Source organism: Cyprinodon tularosa, unplaced genomic scaffold (assembly GCF_016077235.1).
Source record: "Cyprinodon tularosa strain WSP-4 unplaced genomic scaffold, ASM1607723v1 ctg1037, whole genome shotgun sequence".
In the NCBI taxonomy this organism is placed as follows: domain Eukaryota; kingdom Metazoa; phylum Chordata; class Actinopteri; order Cyprinodontiformes; family Cyprinodontidae; genus Cyprinodon; species Cyprinodon tularosa.
This window is the reverse complement of record NW_024037824.1, coordinates 140,008-163,772: the sequence shown is the minus strand read 5'-3', so window position 1 is coordinate 163,772 and position 23,765 is coordinate 140,008. Positions and strand designations below refer to the sequence as shown.

Genomic DNA, 23,765 nt, shown 5'->3' with positions numbered 1-23,765 from the left:
GTTTGCTGCTGGAAAGTGGGTGAATTTTGGACATTTTGAGGTGGATGCTATGAAAATGGAACATAACCTTAAAACCAAAAGTGGGAAAATAAAAAAGTCACCAAGCGTTTGATTGAAACTTTAGGGTCTGTTTTTTTTTTTTTAAACTGGTGTTTTACTAAAGGAGAAGCTGTGTTATCAGGGGTCTGTCTCTTCCTCCTGTACCTCCCGTCTCATTTTCAGTGGGTCAATGCGTTTCACTCAACACAGAGTAAATCTCCCAGAACAGGATTAGTGCTTGCAGGGATTTAGGATCTTTGTCTGGTTGACACATTGCACAGTTACCTGCGAACATTGGGCTCTTGTGTGCTTCTGCATAGTTCTTTTTTTTCTGATGCGCTGATAACTCGTACTAAACTGCGTATGTTATGAGGACAAATTGTTACTTTACAGATGAATGGCTGAATCGTTTTTCTTTTTCAGAAGGAAGGAAATGAGGATGGTCATTCTGTAAATTGGTTGCTTGAGCTGAAGGAGGTTTATTGACCAACTTTTGATGCCGTTTGGAATCCAACCAGTTTTTTTTCTTTCTTTAGTGAGTTCTTCCTTTAACCCAGAAAAGATGGACTAAAACTCTTTAAAGTCAGACACCCAAAGATCTTCGAAGAAGGCACTTTTTTGAAAGTAATAATTTTTCTGAAACGGAAATATATTCCCTTGCAGCCAGTTCTGGCGGTTCTGTTGATCCACAATGAGCACAGCAAAGAGAACCAGCTTTAGTCCTTTTGGACCGGTTTCTTCAGCCCTGATGCGTTCTGCACCAGCAGCTACTGGGGACAAGCCCAGACCTCCTGCTAAAGGGGCTTTCTCTCTGGAGGAGGGAAAGCCAAAAGACAGAACTCCTTGTGAAAAGCAGGAACTGGCCCCTGTTGGCTGGGTGTTGGAGGAGTTCTTTTGGATCGGAACCAGCATTGTGGCTTTTTCCAAGTGGCGTCTTGGCTACATGGGTAAGCTTCCCCTTGCAGTCTGAGTAGGGACTGTTTTAATTCAATATGGGCAATAATTAGTCTGAATGCATCTCTATTAATCCCAACAAAAAGTTTTTTCAGTTCCCATCACTGCCTACTTCAGACATTTAAAATTTTAGTTTGTCTAAAATTTCATGTTTCCCAGTCTGTATGTTGTTGTTCAGGTGAGTGCAGATAATATTATATGATATCTGACACAGAAAGACAAAGGCTATGTTCACACTGCAGGCCTTGATCGTCAATTCCGATTTTTTTTGTGAAATCTGATTTATATGTGTTGCTTCTCACATTCCCAAATATATGCGCCTTGTATGTGATCTCCTGTGTGAACTGTATTCATACAGCTTAAGTATCCGCATGCGCAGTAGAGGACGCAATGACGTCACAAGCGTGCTTCCTGTTTACGGAAGTAAACATGGATGCAGTGCTGGAGCACATCTAGCGATCTTTCCAAACCTTAAAACCTCAATCTTTTCAAGATAGTAAAAAAAAAATCCTGCTCTCCGCATCATCGTCCGCCATAATTGATGTTTTTCTTTCCGCTTCTGTGTAGCAAGAAGATGAATAGTCACCTATGTTGGTTACTAATGGCGTTCAGGTCGGAGGAATGCGACCTGGCCGTTCAGACACAGGTCGCATTTGGAAAGATCAGATCCAGGACCACATTGCCAAGTGGCTTGGGTCGGATTGGAAAAAATCGGATCCGTGTTGTTCAGACTGCATGAAAAGATCAGATCCAGGTCGCATATGGGTAAAAAACTTGGATTTGGGTCACTTCAGGCTGCGATGTGAACGTAGCCAACGATATGTCGCCCTATAATTTCAGTTCTCGCAAAAACTCATTAACTTGACTTTCACAAATTACCAATTTAGAAAATCTGTAATAGCTTGAGACTAAATGAAGCTGTTTTTGAGTGTGGATGAGTGTCACCTTTTCACATTCGGTAGTGGTTTCTGTTCCTACATTTAGATGATGTTGATGTTCTGTTGGACCAAAGCACTTTGATTAATTTTGGACAGTTGAGTAACATATGTTTGACCATTATTTGCTAGAAAACAATGTATTGCATAATTTGGGGTTCCTAAATATGGATAGAAATGGGAAAAAAAAAATGGAATTGGTTAGGGGGAAAAAAAAAGAATTTAGTTGGAGCCTAACTGATATTTTTAGCTTTTGGGCATGAGAGACAAAATAATTAACGAGGCAGCTAATGGTTATTTTGCAAATCGATTAATCTTTGGGTAATTTTTTTTTTAATAATAATTGTATAGCCAAAAAATCTTCAAAGAAGATTTTTTTACGAAATAAAGCAGGTCAAACTCTTCCACTTGACGAGTTCTGGATAGAGCAGATTGACATTTTTTTTATTTAAAAAAAATCTTAAATGGAAAATGTTTACCCTATATATTTTTTTAAATCTTGGTATAATTACTGCTCTGAGTGGGTTGCTCTTTCAGCTAAACGCATGTTTCACAGTCTATAGTCTGATTAATGGATTAGTAAATTAGCTGATGATTATTTAAATAAATGATTAATCCGAATAATTTTTTTCAGCCCTAAAAGAAGTAATTCTTTGTGGCACAAATGTTAATTGGAAAGTAGAGTTTTAATGCACAAAATCTTAAAGTCAACAGCCATCACATATTAGACTTACCATATCTATTTGTAATTGTGTTTCTGGTAATATAGATTATAAGGTTTATATTTTGCTTTTCTACATATTTAAGAAAAACCTCTTCTGTTTTGAGCTGCTGATTCCAGAAGCTTTATCACTGGTATTGATGATCAGTTTTTTCTATTTTTGTTTGTCTGGTTTGGTGAAATGACACATGGGATTACTTCAAATTTGAACTGCATTTTGATTTAAAAAGGGCCAACTGGTCATTTACCACAGTCTGTTCCACAGTGCCAGCATTGAGTAGCACATGGTGTTATACACACTAGGGGTGTGAAAAAATATCGATTTGGTGATATATCGTGATTTTTAGCTGCCCAATATAATATCGATCTTTCAGTTCCTTATATCGATTATCAAAAAAAACTTTTTTACCTAAAATAATGAGGGGAAATGGGCTACCTCTGCACTGCCATTCTGCTATATATCGCCGTGGAGCCTCTTTGCTTTTTGATTACAGGGTAAAATATCACAATATATAGAGATACTGAAAATTCCTTTGTGACCGTGTCGTGAAACGTGTCGTGTCGACATATGCCAATACTCACCCCTAATACACACCGCAGATAATATCACATCTCAGTAGCTCTATGCTAATCTAACCCAGAGGCTCATGTGATCGGGATTTTCACAAGAAGCATCTTGACCAAATAATCTTTTTCTTTTGAATATCTCCTCAATAGCTTTTGTAGTAATTACTGTGTCGGTGTGAGAATGTTTGCCCACACCTTACAGCGGTTTCTCTTTCTGTTCGCCTACAATATGGCCATCCATTCCACAGAATCAGCTGTTGGTTTGTGTTTTATCTACTTAAGTGTGACATATGGACCAAGATGACGGCCCCCCCATCTCTCCCCCCCATCAGCTTAACCTGGTGTCCTGACAGTGGAGGCAAGCAGCTTATTCCACCTCTCTGGCACACATTTTCCCAGTTGCAGTAGGTCAGCCAAGTGGTGTCTCAATGAAGAGACATTTAGCTATCTCGTGGGTTTTTGTGCCAACACCTGCTGTCTGCGTCTGACTTAACCTCTTTAGCAAGTAGGTCTTAAAGGGCTGGAAGACATGCAGGCAGTTTCTAGAAACTTTCCATGGGAAGATGAGATGACATTAGAAATGCTGAATCGGTGTTGCTTGTTATTTATATGATCTAGCTGGAAATGGGGGGGATTAAACAAACTATCATTTGCAATCATACATTTAAAACGATGGGTTTTCTTATACTCCAGCATTTACACACTTTTACTGCATATAAATTATTTCTCCAATAATATCCAATCTAACTTCCCTTTGTGATCCAGGAACTCGTTGTGTAGCATCAGTGCCTGCAATGGATACATACTGATGAAATACAACGATTGTGTGCATGATTATAATCCATGTTAAATGTTTATTGCTTTAAATTGCAGGTTTATTACCATGAATCCATGTCAGTACTCATGAAAAGTTCTCAAAATACTAATAGCCAGAACTCTCAATTGGTAACAAACGACTGCTTTCAGGGACTAAAATTTAGTTTCTTAGCTTTCTGTCATCATAGTCAGTGGACACAGCCATTCTAAACCTTCATCTCATCTTCTTTAAGATTACTTTATTTATAGGAGACATATTAGGCCTACACCGAAAACTTAAATAGCTCATATTCATGTTAAAATAGAGGAGCATACAAAAAGGATGCATCCTCATAATATTAATTATTTTGAGACTAAAAACAATGTTTGCATCAGACCTGATCAGCAGATGTAAGCATTTTAATTTGCAGTTACCTGCTGACGGTGCACTGCTCCATCTATTAATGCTTTAGTTCCTGCTTCATTGAACACCGTTGATTTTGCATACAGGGCTAATAATTTCTTTTGGCATCTGATCAGTTGTGTGTTTTTCTTTACTTATGATCTTGGACTTTTATTTTTCTTTTCACACCGCCGCTCTAATAATGCTGACTTCCACTTCTTCCTGGTTTACTTAATACGTGCATGCAGAATAGGGCTGCAACTAACGAATATTTAGCAATTCGAATAATATTTTATATTCACACAAATATATATACAAATTTAAACCAGGTGAAACTAAAGCTTTTTCAATTGTGCAGTTCCTTTATAGAGCAGATTGACATTTTGCGTTTAAGATAAAAACATTTCTTTTATCTTAAATGCAAAATATTTGTATATTTATTTTTACAATTTTGGTATAGTTACTGCTCTAAGTGGGTTGCTCTCTCAGCTAAAGGCATCCTTCAGTCTGTACTCCAGGTAACGATTAATCGATTCCTAATTTAGTTGACGATTATTTCAATAATTGTTTAATCCAATTCATTGTCTCAGCCCTAACCCAGAATATCTCACCTTTCTTTCCTGTGGTTTTATAGTAAATTCTGAAATCGCTGAACTTTTTCAATATATGGATAAAACAGAAATTAAAGGCAATGAGCCAACAGGGCACTGTAATTTCATTGGAAAGTCTTAAATCAACTAGATTGAGTTACTGGGATAGACGTTTCTGGTCATTTTGTGACCTGGATATTTTAGCTGCTGTATGGGCCTGGGTTCTAACCCTCCGACACGCATTACAGACTTTGTACGGATCTTTAGGAATCTGCAAATTGGTTTGTTTAGACATTGTATTTGGTCACAATTTAGTTTTGGTCCAATTTATTAACATATAATGTGTCTGTATTTCTTTATTAGGCTCTAGTGTAAAAAAGCAGATCTTATTATGATTATAAAAAAGGTCAGTAATTTGTTGAACTAACATGGTATGCCTATTTTGCTGTCAAGAAGATTGAATCTTACCTTGTTTTTGTTCATTTTACCATCCGCATCTGATCCCTGTGTAAAGATGATGATGTAACCATGGCAACAGGCCCAGGTCCCAGCCACTGCAGACTTTTCTCACATTGTTTTCGTTTCTCTGGCTGCACAAGGTGTTCGTTTGTGCTACATTAGAGAAAAATGATGTTGACCTGACATCTGTCCCCTTTAATCTGAGATTATCGGTTCATCCTTTCATTACAGCCACCGTTCTTCTCTTTTTGCCGCATTTCTTTTTCAAAAAGTGAACTTGTTACTACAATTTCCTCAATACAGCCGACAATAAAACCTGGGTGTAGTTTGTGGGCACAATGTTCTCATAAGTTGAGGCTCTCTGCAACCAGAAAGGAAGCTGTCAGTCTTCAGGCCTTATGAATCCAGACTCCCTTCGTGTTCACAGCGAGCATAAGACCAAACCTCACCTGTAATGTTCACTGTCAGTTCCACCGAAGGTTGTTTACCTTCAGCAGCAGCCTTATGTCTTTTATCACAAACACTATGATCGGCTTCAGAATTGCTTGATAAGTCATCATGACTTATTGGTGAGCAATATATACACCAGTAGTTTCATAGTTTTTCTATAGTAACCAAAATAATCCACTGTCCGATGTGCGGTGATATTCTCCAAAACTAAGACATTCATCTTTGCATCAGGACCAGATCAGCAGAGCCACAGCGCTTGGTTAGGAAGGCTAGTATGTTCCACTGGATTTAGATGCATTCTGTGGAGATTTCCGAACTTCACATAAAAAAAAAGGTTTACCTTCAGATGTCCAAACCTGTAAATCCATCCTGTTTTCCAGTGAATAAAACCTTTGGAGAAGAAAGAAGCAATGCATTCAGTTCCTGCTGATAAGCAGCTGGTCCACATCTCAGTAGCTCTATGCTAATCTAACGCAGAGGCTCATGTGATCGCGATTTTCACAAGAAGCATTTTGACCAAATAATCCTTTTCTTTGAATATCTTCTCAAGATCTCCTGGATTTAGCTTACAGTCCGTATAAAGAAATCGTGGCTCTTGGTATGGCCATACCTGCCAACGTGTTTTCTAACAACTGATGTGGCAAAGTAACATCTGCAGTTCTGCATAACCTGGAAAAAACAAAAGGAACTTGTGTTGCTTTTATACAGGTACTAAAAGTTTGCATTAAGACCACATAACTGTAGTTACTACTGTAGGTGGGAGACAGTTTGTCTTGTAACGAGTCATTTGCTCGTTCCAGCCTGCTTCTGCATTTGTCTCAGAGGTTACCTGCTTTGTCTGGTGATGGTGGTCAGAGGGCTGCGTGTCACCGATTGGATGGCAGCCATCTTGTGTCAGTCTCCCTTAGAGCAGCTTTGGCTGCAGTGTAGCGCATGTGAACGTGATAAAGCTACAGGTCATCTATTACATTAATGAGTACTGTACTTCAGGATCTGCACTCAACAGGATAATTTTTGAATTTCTGTGAGGTTCATACCTTTATTAATTTAATTAAATAAAGAAAAGACTAGCTGTTCGCTAAGGTCTCATTATATTAAAGATTATATTGTATGTGTATAAGTAATGCATTGATGAATGGGATATATACATAAACTAAGTAAAACAGGCTTTAACATTAAAAACATTGTAATGAGCAACAAATATAGTTTCTCATAACTCGATGTACTCACCCAGTGTGGAATACCGCATAGATAGTGTGGAATATATAGAGATTTAACTCCTATAGGAGTTATTTTGGTTTGACTTTTACATTTCTTACCGGCTTTTATGAAGCGATTTGCTTCTCTGAGCACCACTTGGTTTTTCACCGCAATGAAGTAAAGTGGATGCAGTGTAATCTGAGGGGACATCAAACAAATAAAGGAGGGAAGGGACATTGGGGCCTGCTAAACATGTCTGCCTTTAAAATGGTTTTCAAGGCATTTTGGATAGCTGACACTTTTTTTTGCTCATAAATCCATGATTTCACAGCCTCTGGTCGTTTACTGAAGAGGAGGCAGGGAGAGTGCAGAGGCTCAATGACTGATCGGCGGACAAGCAGACAGGATCTAAAGACAGTTTCAATGCTTTACAGATTAGAGCAGTTCACCAGGTTTGTTTCATTTAATTATTTTTGATGTGAAATCCCAGAGGGGGGAAAAAGTAGCTCTCACAGTCAAGTGTTGAGAACAGAAAAAGGCTTTATAACTATAGTTTCCTGCTCTGCTCAACCTTCAGGCAAAAAGTTAGCATTCTGGTAGTTCATTAAGTTTAAAAACTAATATAGAAGACTGTGATATAATTCTCTATAGCGCAGAATATAAACAATTGATAAATAAGGAAAATGTTTAATATCTTTCTCCTTCATAACATGAACTTCCAACTGCAGCTTTCTGTTGAGCTACTTAATTATCCCATTCTTAATGTTTCAGTGCATGGATCCAGTCCTTTTGATGGGGATTCAGTAAATCTTGATTTGTGCTATAATACTGATTTTGTTAATTTTGCAGCAAAATGCTCTGAAGAGGAAAGCAGAAACACACAGTTTTTTTTTACTGTTTTTTGTTTATCTTATGATTCAATTGGACAATCAATTTTCCTTTTTAACCTCCACCAAGGAGGTTATGATTTTAGGAGAGTTTGTGTGTGTGTGACTGTCTGTATACAGGACAAGTTATGAAAGGATTTTAATAAAATGTTTACCAAATGAGCAAATAAGTTCAAGGAATAATCCATAACATTTTGGGGATGATCCACATCATAATACGGTTGCAGAATTTTTTTTGAAAGATTCTGTGAATACAGGTTTTCACTAAAGTGTGAAGTCTCATTATGTCAGGGAAAATGAGGTACTTGGCAGAGGTCTGCACTTTGTGCTTTTTTATTTGTTTTTAGGTTCAACATCTGAACTAAAAATATCTTTGCATATGCCTAGTTAAGGATTTTTCTCCATATTACACAAAGGTAGAGACATTTCATTAATATTATCAAATATAAGGGGTTGACCATAAATATTTGCCCAGTTTATAGAAATGCATACCTAATATTTTCTATTTTAGAAATAAATTTAAAGTTAAGATATGGTACTAACTCAGCTTTAGGAGTTTCAGCAACATTTAATTCAGTAGAAGCTTTATTTTTCAATACCTGAAACTGTCCAGCAAAGTTCAGTAGGAGAAGCATCTTTTTTTTTTTTTCCCAAACTTAATCCATGAAAGAGTTTCAGTGTTATCTTTTGGAGCTGGTGAGAGTTTGCAATGCTTGAAAACAAGAATCCTTCATCTGCTTCAAGAAAATGAGGGATGGGCCTCTATATCCATGTCAGGAGAAGGTATGAAACTCTGAAATTCAAAGTTTAGTAGGCTCAAAAGGCTGCGATGTGATAGGAGTGAAGCTGGAGTGACTGATTGCCTGTGGCATCAAAGCAGACGATGCTTTCAAAGTCCCGCTGCACAGACACAGGAGCATATTTAGTGGATGTAACACTAAGTGCTACAGGAAGTCATTCTCATCTGCTGCCACTGGACTCAGTCCAAACCACAGTCTGGGTCATAACTTGCTGCTCCAATGTTATTTATGTAGTTAAGCAGTCTACAGACTGACCAATTTACATTTGAGAGGTCTACATCTACATTTCTTCTCCTACACTGTTACTTTTTAAAAATTTTTTCATTATTTGAACATTTTATTAAACCTTTTGTTACCCGTTTATTGTAGGTGTTTAGTAACTCACTTTGCAGTTTTTTCCCCCTTTTTTTTTAGATCTGTAGTTTACTGAGTATTCTTAACTGAGAATTTTCATTTTATTTTGTTAGAGACATAAAAAAGTAGTATTTTTACTTCTTGACTTACAAATCTGAGCCATTTTTACTCCCCACCAATTTAAATAAGACCATAGTTCATCATGAAATAATTTGTTTTTGTGAAGTTGGCATGTAAACTCCTTCCCTGTTGGTGGATGTTGTTGTTTACTTAGTCATTTTTCAGAATTTTAGAAATCTCTTCTTATAGTTGGATTTAGTTAACTGTATTTTAATTTTATACATTTCCTATTTTATGTTCTTTGAATGGGTGTAGCTGTAAAGGAAGTTTTTCCCTCTGGATCTGTAGAGTAATCTGATTGTGTCCTGCAAAGTCCAGATGATCTCTGTGCAGCTGAAGCTTATTTCATGGACTGCTGCCTCCTCTCTGGCTGAACAAGTCCCAATCCTTGGCTCTCTTTCACTCACTGTATTGAGCAGCTGTTCCCAGATATTCACTCTTTCTTTGAGATCAATATCGGCTCTTTTCACATTTATCCAGCATGAGCACACACTGTAAAGTCATTATGGTTTGGTTGCTTATACAGTATATCCCATGTTTTTTTGTTTTGTTTCCTCAACCTGAAACAGTATTGATGTTGATGGTGAATTCAGACTGAACGACTCAGCTGAGTGGAGGACTCATTTATTACAAGCGGTGAATGCATTAAAATAAAATGCAAATCTTTTGCAGAAAGTTAGAAATATTGTACAGCCTTCATATGACTGCCCAACACTGATTACTGACTGGTCAGACACGTTCATGTGCAATGCTGAGGATGATGTAACTGTAGTCAACTGCATCGGAACAATGAGGCTTTGGAGCAGCTGCTCCTCTGTTCCAGAGGTCATGCTGAAAACACACCATCCATCCCTGCAGTCAGACAAACTCTCTAGATCGGAGGTCTTGAACAAGGGGTCCGCGACCCCTAGGGGGTCCACAGGGGTACTGCATAGGGGTTGCAAAAGTTTTGGTTGATTAGACTTATTTTTTTTATATTCCCCCTGCAATTTTTTCTACTAATTGAAATGTCTTTAACCCTGTAATGCCAAATGTATCATATTTGATACATACGGTTTCTGAAATGTTTTGCATCTGACACCTTTTGCATAATTTAATGGTAAAAACTTTGCTGAAAATCCTATTGTGCACAATCCAATATACCTGATAACAGCCAGTAGAAGACTACACAAAAATTAATCTTGACTTATCACATAGTAATAAATTATTAATATCAAAAATGTAAAATGTGTTTTTTCTTTTTACATATTTTGTTAAAAGGGCAAATAAGGAATTCAAACAAAAAAAAAAGTAATTTTCTGTTTTGGTTTATTCTTGGATCGGGCTTTAAAGGGTTAAATAAACATTAACATGAATTCAAAACAGACTGTAGTAAAGAGATAAACCGAGGCAGGAGATGTCTTTCTGTCATCAATGCACACATTCTGCCAAACACAGGAGCTCTTTCAAGCTGGGCACTATTTTATCCACAACACCAGTTCCATCAACAAGAAATCTGAATCAGAAAAACTAATAATCCCAGAGCAAAATTACTTTCGCTAAATGAGTTAATCTCTAATAGAGTGACTATAGGAGCAGTTTGATAGAACACAATTTCATAAAATATATATAATTAGGGGGTCCCTGCTCCATCTCATCATCAGTTTGGGGGTCCTTGGCCTGGAAAACATTGAAGACCCCTGCTCTAGATCATGATCAGTTATTTTTCCTTCATCTGAAACATTGCTGTCATGTGATTATGCTCCACTGTCTACCGATGCTACAGCAGAATAGCTCTACCGCTTCAGAACACTAGTAGATCCATGTGGACCTCTGGGATCCACGGCTAAATGACTTGAACCCTGCTGTTGTTTGTTGTTTGGTTAACTCTGGGAGTCTATTAAAGGGACACTATGCAACATTTTTCAGTTAATTAATGTGTTCCATAACGTTATGGATGACTAAATGAGTCATTTCAGGTTGAACAAAGGTATTCTCGGCCGCCCTGGTGGTCTGTGGGGGAAATACTGCACTTGCAATTGCAGGAGCACCGACCCGCACCCACAGGCTCAGAAGTCTCGTGAGAGTCAGTCTTGCTTTACGGCGAGAACTGCTACACGCCCCCAGTTAAAAGCATTCTCGTTGCTAGCACAGTGGCAATCTTTGTGCAGTTATGCTACGTTCACGCAGCAAAAGCAGCAAAATCGCGTCTGCTGCTTCCTTTTTGCTGCTTGTACCAGTTAGTTCTGACGCGCTGCTGAAGCAGCTTTGCTGCTCTGGCTGTGCGGTGCAAAAGTGTGTCTGAGGCGCGTTGGGCGGAGCTTCACTATCCTTTCTCTGCCTTGCAGCTATATTTTCTGTGATCAGTGGGAATAAAGTAGTTTTAATATGTGTTTAAGTGAGAAAATACACCTGAAAACGTAATCAGTGCAGTCAGTTCATTCAGATTATTATCCTGCCTTCAATATTTTTTCTGTCGGAGCCGCTCAGACCCCCACATACCAGCGGGGCGCCGACAGTATGGATCCCTTCATCAGCAGCGGTTCACCGCGGCAGCTGGTAGGTGTTTTTCATCTAAATAATCCAAACTGCATATTCTGCCGGCAGATTTCTGCATTTTAAGTTAATGTAGGCGTCAATAAACTGTTTAAGAGGAGTGATCATCAGCGCTGTGTCTCTCTCCCTGCGTTAAACGCACCCGACGCGCTGCTTCAGCTGCTCAGACGTGCTGCGCCTGGTGCTCAAAACGTGCCGCGGGACCTTTTGCTGCGCCTTGACGCGCGTCAACCATTGACTTGACGGAGAAACCAGGAGAACAGCTGAGCATATTTACGACAGTGCACTTTTACTTTCGCCCTCTGGAGGGAGCCTCACTGGAAAATCAACACCGGTTGCATAGTGTACCTTTAATATGCTCCTTTACAGGAATCCAATAGCAGAGGTCAGGAGAATGGGGCTGGACTACATTAACAACACCCTGGGGCCGAACCATGTGCAAGAGGCCCAAAACAAGGCCAAATCAATGCTCAGCCAGAGCCATGCTGTGCTGCTGGCAGAGTCATTCATGTGTTATGCATTTATAAAATCTGGCACAGGAGGATCTATCAGCTCTGAAGGTTTCCTGTTTTTACATGTTGTCTTCTGGTGTGACATTTTTCTTTTAGTTGAATTAAACATCAATCAAATGGAGAATTAGTGATTATTTTCATGAGAATATGATAACATGTTGGCTCCAGAGCTCCTGGTTCTGATATGTCTTTATATCGTGAGCCGTCTTTAATCCACAAAAAAAAAAAAATATAATTTAAAATATAAAAAAAGATATTTTGGTCATTTTGGTTCAGACTGCTTCGGGTCAGGTGTAAAGTTTTTCATCTCGAACAATGAGTCACAGCACATTCCCTGTAGAATAGGCCCAGCAGCCTCTGTGCACCTTTCATAACTCATATTTAAACCGGTCCTTTCATACAAGAGGTGCCAGCCATTCTCTTGGTAAAGCTTGGAGTTAAGATCAGTCAATTTATGAAGTTTAACAACTTAAGGAGAATAGCTACCCCATAGAATATGGGCTGAATAGCTAGCCCATAGCTACCTCTTGCAACCAAACTCAAAACCGTTTTTCATTATAGTTGGTTCTACTTTCTGTATGTTTTCCAGTTGGTCCCCTCATGTCTGATCCTAGAGGTGGCCTACTTTCATGAACACTGCAAGGGGACTGTCTGATGGGATGTGACAGACACTTGATAATTTGCTCACCGTGTAGGAATGCGCAGCCCCAGGGCATGTAGAGCCTTGCTGTGGATAAATTATCATGCACACGACTTCAGACTTACTGACAGACATTTAGTCCAGTCTGTATTTTTAACATTGTCATTTTATTGCCGCAGATGCTTGATTCGCCAATGTTCAAGTTGTCCTTTTATCTGTGTCTGCTGTGTGGAGTTTTTGTGCAAAAATATTCTTTCAATCCATTTACTGTCTTCATTTGTATTTTTTATGCCTCAGTTTCACATTGCAAGCGTTGACAAGTAATCCAGGTTCTTAACTACACAATGTTGTGTTTGTGAAAGTGGAAAATAACTGAATGTTGTATTAGAAATCATATGGGATTTAATGGAAATAAACCCACACAAACATAATGCTTCCTTATTTCTGCCATACAGTCCAACAGTTTCACTTTGACAAGTTTCCAACCATGTTTTTTAATCCATCTGCCATGTGCTTTGTCTTGCAGTGGAAAAATGCATGAGCTCCATGCAGATTGGGACCCAGATGGTAAAGCTCCGCGGGGGCTCCAAGGGACTGGTCCGGTTCTTTTACCTGGACGAACACAAGTCCTGCATCCGCTGGAGGCCGTCACGCAAGAATGAGAAGGCAAAGAGTAAGTGTTGTGAGTGAAAAATAGTTTAATTAGTTGTTTCCACACTATAAGCCCTGAATAGTTCGATTCAGTTATGATTTATTTTTTAAAGATGGTCGTAAATTAGCAAACGTTTTACAAGGTCAAGCTATCCTAGCTGCATTTCCCAAATGCAATTTCCCGGTATAGACTTCATGAGAGATTTAGTTAGTTTTTGGGAAGGAATAAATTAATTTTGCATCTTGATTAAAGCAACTTAGTTGTCAAAGATGTTGTGAGTAACAAACCTCAAATGATCTGGTGATCCATGGACAGTCTGGGGAAACAGTTGTCCTTGAATGCACCATAGCAACTGACAGCTGGCATGTTTGGTTTTGTAAAGAGTCCTTCAGCACCGTCAGCTGATTGGATGCCTTAGACAGCTGGAGCTCATTATCCCAGAGATGTTAACATCTGGCTTGGGAGGTCAGTGCAGAGTGCGCTATGAATTTTGGTGCTATTTAAAAAATGCTGATGTATAGCTTTGGTTGTCCTTTCATCTCTATCACTACAACTGATATTTCCAGGTATCATTCTTTAAGTCTGAATAAGTGAGTTTATGTGAGTGTTGTTTTATGCCAAAGCTACAGGGACTCCAAGGCAGCCCATACTGTTGTTGCGCCTTAACTTAGACTAGCAACGGCTACATGGTGTGGAGATCAGGGCATTAGGTGAAAACATCTGCTCAGATGTTGGAAAGATCTGAAAACTCCATGGCAGCAAATTTATGTTCTTTTTAATCAAAAGTATAGTTTGTCTTTTTGATAAAGTGGAAGTAATACTCAAACCTTGAAGTAACTTTTTTTAATTGAACCATCTTCTTGTTTTTCCAGTCTCCATCGACTCCATTCGTGAGGTCTGCGAGGGGAAGCAATCTGAGATATTCCAGCGGTACGCAGATGGCAGCTTTGACCCAAATTGCTGCTTCAGCCTATATTATGGAGAACACATGGAGTCATTGGACCTGGTGTCTAGTACAGGAGAGGAGGCACGGACCTGGATTACTGGGCTCAAGTACTTGATGGCTGGTATCAGTGATGAGGACAGCTTGGCAAAAAGACAACGCACCCGTGACCAATATCCTTCAAAGTGTTATCAGATGGAGTTTTAAGTTTCCCTCTGTTGTTCTGTAAAGAAACACATTTTATTTTAATCTCCTCTTTCCTTAACTCACGTGTCCTAACATGGCTTAAGCAGACATTCACAGAGGCTGACAAGAACGGCGATGGGAGTTTAAGCATCAATGAGGTTCTTCAGCTCCTGCATAAACTCAACGTCAACCTGCCACGACAGAAGGTTAAACAGATGTTCAAGGTACGAATACAACAGTCTTAAATCTAGAAGGACTATACAGAAACTGATTAAGTTTCTGGATAGTCCCTAAAAAGCCTCCAAAGGCATTGAATTCTTCAATATAAAACTAAGGGCTTAATTGTTATTAAAATGTCTTTCATAGGTCTTACAATTGTTACGTCATATATAGGATTTTATTTTTTTAATCCATATCAAACTCTAAAATATCCATCCATCCATTTTCCATCCCAAGCGGGGTCGGGAGGGGTGCTGGTGCCTTTCTCCAGGGAAGGGTCCACCCTGGACAGGTCGCCAGTCCATCGCAGGGCAACATAGAGACAAACAGGAAAAACAACCATTCACGCACACACTCACACCTAAGGAGAATTTAGAGAAGCCAACTAACCCAACCCGGAGAGATCCTCAGGGTTAGGTTAGTTGAGATCCTCAGGGAGAACATGCTAACTCCATGCAGAAAGACCCCGGGCCGGGAATCGAACACGGAACCTTCTTGCTGCAAGGCAACAGTGCTACCCACTGGCCTACTGAGCAGCCAAACATTAAAATACTTGACAATACATTTTTTATATTTACCGATTCACTCGCTGTAAACATCCTTGATTCCATCCCGATAGCATAACCAATAAAAACAGCCGGACCTTGGGGGTGATGCTCCATTAACTATTTATCTGGACAACATAGGGAAGATTAAATTAGAAAAAAAATGTTTATCCATCCATGAGTTTTCAGCATGACTAAAACCATAACCAGGGAAAGCATATGAGGCACGTAGTCATTCAATCTTGGTACAATGGCAATCGAGGCATTTGAGTCACATATTTGAAGCATGAAAAACAAAGTGTCAAAATCAAGTTACAGAGAAGCAGCAGATATTTCACAGTTCTGTTCCACCTTTGTCTCTGCAAGGCCTCCACAGCCCTCTCCGACATCAACAACAGAGCCAGTAGCACCAAATCTCTAGATAATGTTTGGCGGTACGCCTACATTGAAAGCAGAGCTATTGTGGACTTTGAGTAGGGAACCAGACAAAGTTTATGAATTCAATTCAGTAAATGATCAAAATACATTTATTTGTGTTTTTAGCTTTCTTCCTTTATGGAAAGTTTATCAAAATCTGAAACATTCTAGTGGGCCAGAAAGTAATGGTTTATGTTAAAATAATTATTTGGGTAAATATGTTGCAACCAGGTTTTTCTTGTGTTTATTATCCTGACTGCTCTGGGAATGCCTCTGGCTTTCCCCACCGGAGCTGGAGGCGGTGTGCAGGGGGAGGAAGGTCTTAGAGTATCTGCTGAAACTGCTTCTTCTGTGACCTAGTACCGGAAAAATGACAACCTGTATATAGTTACTGAAGTAAAAATAACTAGTTAACACTAAGGGTGGGTATTGGCAAAGAAGTCATGATTCGATTCGAATCATGATTCACATGCCACGATGCAATTCTATCACGATGCATCACAATACTTGAAATATTGCGATGCATCGCTGTATTTTCACTGAACACTGTAAGAAAAAGATACAGCCCTTACCAGTGGCTAACTGGCTGTGTGTGATCTGGATCGTGTCTTCAATTGATACATAACTGAAAGCAACTGAATTCATACATAGCTGTATTTATTGAAATGACTTTTGGAGGTGTTGCCATTAAAAAAACAAATACTGGACAGAAATATTACTATTACTGGAGTGGACACACTGACAAAAAGATCTTAGGATTCATCAAACTTAAAATAACAAAATAAGGATAATCAGTGCCGTTTACATGGCCTCAGTGGTCCTTTAAACCAATGAAATGAAAACATTCAAATGTATATTTCCCCTTTTGCAAATTACGTGCATCATATCAATTTCGTTTTTACCTTCTTTGTTTTTAAAGCCAAAATGCATCCAAGCATCTGACTTGAAATGTGATGGAGCCGCGGGGCGAATTTTCGTAGTGTCCTCCATGTTTAATTTCATGACTCGTCGCAGTATCCCGCGGCCGGAAATGCTAGTGACACAAGGCAGCGGGGGTCAACACATCCGCAGCGACATCTGCTGGACTGGAAGTTGTATTCCACTTGATTTGGATGATGTGTGCCAACCATTAATGTATTTAATTTGTTAATTTTTTTTTTTTTTATAATCGATTTTTGCCTTCAAGAATCGATGCAGTAGATCACAAAAATTAGAATCGCGATGCATCGTCATGACGATTATTTTGCACACCCTTAGTTAACACCCACCTCTGGTGATCATGGAGTCGGATAAGGCAAACATAGAGGAGATAGGAGGAGGAGCAGAAAACATTTCTTATCTAAATGGAAGGAGTTGTATATTTTGTTTGGAAGAAATAACACACATGGTTACAGTACCATGTGAATCAGGGTCATGTTTACCCCTTTACCTTTTTGCTAAGTCAAAAATTTTCACTTGTTTTTTTCAACTGATATACTTTTTTGTTATTGCTTCACTCGATTCTCTGGACTGTTTTGTTCAAATGTATAATGAGATTAGAAGACATTGAAAATACAGATTAGAATCTAATAAAATAAGATAAGAATATTTTTGCAAGGCAGTGTAGATTAATTTCACAATTTTTTTTTTAAGCCTTTATATCTTGTAATTATGATAATGTCCTGCTTACAGCTAATAAGCAAACAGAAAATGGCTGATTATTATTATTGTTTTTTTTTTTTTTTTTTTTTTTTTTTGTCTACGTTCTCTTGTGGGCTTGCTTGGACACTTTTCTCCACTAGTTTCCTATTTGCTTTTTCTCTAACTTGTATCATCTTGCATCTTAATCAAAAACTTTTCACAAGATGGAGTAAACTACTAAAGATTAGTGACACTCGAAGATTATCCAGCTATCAGGTCAGGATGCTGACCTTTTAACAGATGACAGTGACAAACTTCTCCAGAGAATAGCAGTGATGAAATAAAAAATAAAAAAAATCAGATTTAAGTTAATGTGGAGGTAAATACTAGTTATGGAGCTGAAACAACATTTCCTATGATTCAAAATAGGGGATAGGACTCTTTAAAACCAGCAACGCTAAGAAAAAAATGACATTGCAGCAGGCTAGGACTGGGAACGATTTTCGGCTCTGGCATTTTTCCATCTACACCGGGCGACTTATAAAGAAAGCATTTTTGTTTTTTTAATATTTAGTTTGTTGCAAGGATTTTACAGTTTGAAGAAATACAATTTTACTATTTGAAGAAAGAGAAAATTATGCCAAATTATGCCATATGCCAACCGTCACAAGGATGTACATGACAAGGAAGGGCTATATAGTTCTTTACTATCACAGGTAGGTGCTTCGGCCGGAGAGTGTTAGGCCCGGCCCTTGTACGCTGAAATTAGGACCGGCCAATCGGGCAACTACCCAGTGTCAAAGATTACCAGTCTGAGCCTTCATTGCAGACTTGTCAGTAAGTAAACTGCAGACCTCTCGGCTCATCTGGCTTAAGTCCACTCTACATACCTAGACCCAAAGATGGAGAAGCAATATTTAGTTTTCACGCTCTACTTATCTGAAACAATCACATCTTCTGACCTATTGTATATAGTTATTCATCATGCAGGGTTTTTTTTTTTTTTTTTGGAAAGCACTAGAGAAAAGATGGATAGAAAAATAGTTTCTAGGATGTTTCAAGATGCTTTCCTTATTACTTTTGAGCTTTTACGTATTTTTTTTTGGCTCTGTTTGAATTCAAATTTGCTGTGTGCAGTTATTTTTCTTTCTTCCTTCCCCTGCCATAATGCAAATAAACCGATGCGTTTAACCAGTGCCAGAGACCATTTGATTGATTATCTTATTAATCTTAAACGATACAGCTATGTAAAGCTGTAGTAGGGGTGGGCCGTAGTGCCTGACTCTAAATGTTAAGCTTATTAGGTCAGATAAAACAGCTATAATTACTTTCTTCTAGGCAGATTGGGAATGCTTAGCAAAGACACTGACCACTGCAGATGTTGGCTGAGAAACAGCATGAGGATTAGCATGTTGACCTGTTAAACATGTTGTTATAGCCTTTATCCCACAGAGCAGTCAGCCAGTTTGCTAAACCTAAGACCAGCATCCAGAACATGCTTTCCCATATGGTGCTCCTGGGACGCAGATGGCCTGAGCCGTAATGCAGGGCACACACCGGGTGCCAATATGGCCCTTCGTGTGCATGTGACCATGTCCATTATCATTAGTGAAGATCTGGATGTTTGTATTCCTTGGGCTATTTTCTTGGCTTAACCTAGTTGGAGTCTTTCCTCATCTTAAGATTGGCTTTATCATAGTGTGAACTAAAGAAGGAAGAAAGACATGTGTGTGTCTAGCCCTCAGAGTGAGGACCATTTTTCCAATTTCACCATTGCGGACCAGTTGTTGCAAAGTGAGGACATTTTGCTGGTCTTTACATGCTATTTTGCTAATGGTTAGGTTTGGGGCTAATGTGTGGCATAAAAAGTGTTAACAAAAAAACATATACATATACAAAAACATTCATTTTTTTTGTGATATTAAATTTATATATATAATTTTGTATATTATGTAAAATGTATTCTGTTATATTATATAATATATAATTATTTTGTTGTTTTGTTGTTGTGTAATATATATAAAAATATATATATTTGTTTTGTTATAATATATAAGTATATACTATATTACAATACATACTTTATAATATATATAATAATTAAAAATTATATTATATATAGTATATAATTATAAAATGTAAAATAAATGTAATAAATATAATTATATAATAAAAATATATTATTTTAAAATTTATTTTATATTTATTTTTAATGTAATTATATGTTATGTATGATTATAGTATATGTATATTATTTGTTTTATGTAAAAATTATATAATATATTAAAAAAGTATTAATATATATGTATTTTATTTTATATAAATATTTATTATATGTATATTTATATTATGTATAGTAAAAATTGTATATGTTTAATATTATATGTATATTTTTATATTATTTTTATTTTTTATATTATTTATTTGTATTTAATGTATAATTTTTGTATATTATATGTATATTTTTTTTAATTTTGTATATTTTTATTTTTAATTATGAATTTTAAATGTATATATATATTAAAAGTATTATTTATAATATGTATATTATGTAATTTTTATTTTTATTTTTGATATATATGATTGTATGTTATTATATATTATATTATTTATAATATTATTTATTGAAATTTTAATTTATTTGTATTGTTAGATATATATTATATTATGTTATTTTATATATTATTGATATTATATGTACTATTTATTATTATTATTATATATTTTATATATATGTAATATTTATTATATGTATTATTTTTATAAAGTATATAGTAATGTATATATGAAAATAAATAGTTTTATGTATATTATATTTTGTATATGTATATATATTATATTTGTTATATGTATATTTTATATTATGTATATTTTTATGATATAATTGATATGTATATTTTATTTATTATATTTCTTTAATGTATATATATGATATATAAATTTTTAATAGTTGAATAATATTATATGATGATTATATTTTATATTTTGATAATACTATATATGTATTGTAATTATATATAAGTATATGTTGTATGTGTATATGATATATATATGTATAAAAATTTATTATATGATAATATATAGTATAATGTATATTGTATTGTATATTGGTATATTGTATATGATGTATATGTATATAATGAAATATGTAAATAGTATATGTATATATGTATATGTTGTATTGTTATAATATGTTATATGTATTATATAGTATAATATGAAATTTATGTATAATATGTATATATATGTAATATATGTATAATTTATATTTTATAGGGTATATTTTGTATATTAGATATATAGTATATATTGTTATAGTATATGTATATTATATGTATAAGTTGATATTATGTAAATTTTGTGGATATATTATTTGTTTAATATTATGAAATATTTGTATTTAAATAGGTATATGTTATTATTATATGATATGTTGTATTTATAAGATATGTATTATGTAAATATGTTTATTATGTATATATATAATTTTATTATATTAATTAATATTTTATATGTAAAAGTTGTATGTAATATTGTATATATATTATTATTTGTAATGTGTTATGTTTTTTTTTATATGTTATATATAAGGGTATATAAATATAAGTATATTATATATAAAATTATAGATTTATATATATATGTATATGATGTATATATATATATTTTATGATATATATATATATGTATATGTATGTAAAATATATAATATGTTGTATGTTATATATATATTTTATAAAAATATATTATAAATATTATATTATTTAGTGTATATATATATAAAAATATATATATATTGTTTTGTATATATATATATAATATGTAAAATTTTATATTTATATATATATATAATTTTTATATATGTATATGTTATAAATTAATGTATATAATATTTATATAGTATATTATATGGATATATATATGTATAGTATATATATGTGTATATATATATTATATGTATATATATGTGTATATTATTATGTATAAAAATTGTGTATATGTATATATATATTATATTTATGTGTTATTTATTATATTATATGTATATTTTATATATATTGTATATGTATGTATATGTAAATTTTATGTATATTTTATGTATATGTATATTTTATGTAATGTTTTATATGTATATATAAAATGTATGTATATGTATATATATGTATATGTATATGTATATATATGTAAAATATTGTATATATTTTATTATATGTATATATATGTATATGTATATGTATATATATATATATTTTTATTATATGTATATATATGTAAAAATATTAATTATATGTATATATATGTATATGTATTATATATATATGTATATTAGGGTATATGTTATGTATATATATATGTATATGTATATTATATATGTATATGTATATGTTATATATAGTATATGTTGTATATAAAATATGAAATATGTTGTATATATATGTAATGTATATTTTTATATTTTATATGAAAATGTATATATATATAATGTATATGTTGTATAATATATGTATATGTATGTTGTATATATATTTTATATAATTATGTGTATATATATATTAATATGTATATTTGATATAAAAATGATTATTTTATATATGTATATATTGTATATGTAATATAATATGTATATTTTATGTATATTATATATTTGTATATATATATATGTTATGTATTATATTTGTATATATATATATGTATAGTATATTTAATATATATGTATATGTATATATATTTTGTATTTTATATGTATATATATATGTATATGTTGTATTTATATTATGTATATGTATGTATATGTATATTATGTATATTTTGTGTATATATATTGTATATGTATGTATGTTATATATGTATATGTTATATAGTATATAATGTATATGGAAAAATATATATGTAAATTATTATATAAAATTAAAGTATAATGTATATGTATATTATATAAATGAAAATTTAGTATATGTATATATATATAAATGTATGTATGTATATATATATACTGATAATATGTTATTTTAAATGTATATGTATATATATGTATTTTGAAATATTATATGTATTTTATATGTGTAATATAAATATATATAATTAATAAATATCATACATACAAACAGCAACCTTTATAAAATGTAATTTCCAAGAACCTATAAATTAAATAAAATTACCCCAAAATATGTTCCAATCTTATATCGGTTTTAACTGTTCACTCCGTTAATTATTCTATCATTCGTCTAAATAATGAACAAAGGGCACTATTTAAATTACCATCAGTCATCCAATTTTCATGTTAAAAACACAAAAAACTTTTAAAAAAAAACAGTTTGTGACAAAAAAAGAAAAAAACTACTGTAAATGCACAATTAAATACATTGTTTAAAAATACATGTACATTCATTTATTTAGCAACCTACCCGAATGTAAAAATCAAACAAACTTTAAATGTGTACCATAAAATTAATGTCCTCTTTTCATATTGAGCTGTCACAATGTGGCAGCATCTATGTGCTATGTCCTCTAAACTGTGTGAAAATCCCAGCTGCAGTGTTACTCCATCTCTCCTTTTTCATCAAAAGGAAAATTTGTCTCTTGTTTGAAGGTTTTCTTCAACGGGAAAAACCAAAAGCGATACCTGTGAAGTTTCTCCTACAGTATTTCTGAACAAAATGACTGTTTGATACTTTCTGTGAAATGTATTCATCTAAGTCTACATTTAAATGCTCTTAACCTGTGAAGATTCCTGCTCGGCATTTAAAGAAGAGTTAACTATTTAAAATTCAACACAATATATGCAGCGCTATGATCAGTGTTCTGTTTTTAACCACACAGTACAGTAGTACTCAGAGGCCAAACTCCAGATGGCACGGACGTCATCAGAGTTCAGTCTGTAGCTGCCTCCAGTGTGGCTTGGCATATGGACTCCATAATTGTTAGAAATACATGGACCATTGTGCAAACCAATGTTGTTTTTTTCTTCTTAAGAGTCCTAGCCATATTACAGATGAGGGAGAGAAAAAATCTTTCTGAAGTCGGGGAATAAAAGTGAATAATTTCAGAAAATTTTTATTTATGCATTTATTTAAAACTATCTTAATTCGTTTCAGTTCAGCTTATGTAAAAGCACCAGTTTATGAAATGTAATCTTAAAGAATTTTATAATCCAATCAGATAATCAAATTGGTTAACGTTTTGTGAGGAAACCAAACTGATTATCTTTTCAAGATGCATTCC

General features: G+C 34.6%; 1 protein-coding gene across 1 annotated transcript in view; it reads left to right on the top strand.

Moving 5' to 3' along the window:
• Positions 1-312: 312 nt before the first annotated feature.
• Positions 313-23,765, top strand: part of plch2a (phospholipase C, eta 2a) — an 88,818-nt gene continuing 65,365 nt past the window's right edge. Inside the window, exons 1-4 of the mRNA XM_038281844.1 lie at positions 313-986; positions 13,488-13,634; positions 14,486-14,729; positions 14,837-14,966. Of these exons, the coding sequence (XP_038137772.1) occupies positions 731-986; positions 13,488-13,634; positions 14,486-14,729; positions 14,837-14,966 (777 nt within the window). The 5' untranslated portion in view covers positions 313-730. The remainder of the gene's footprint in view (positions 987-13,487; positions 13,635-14,485; positions 14,730-14,836; positions 14,967-23,765) is intronic.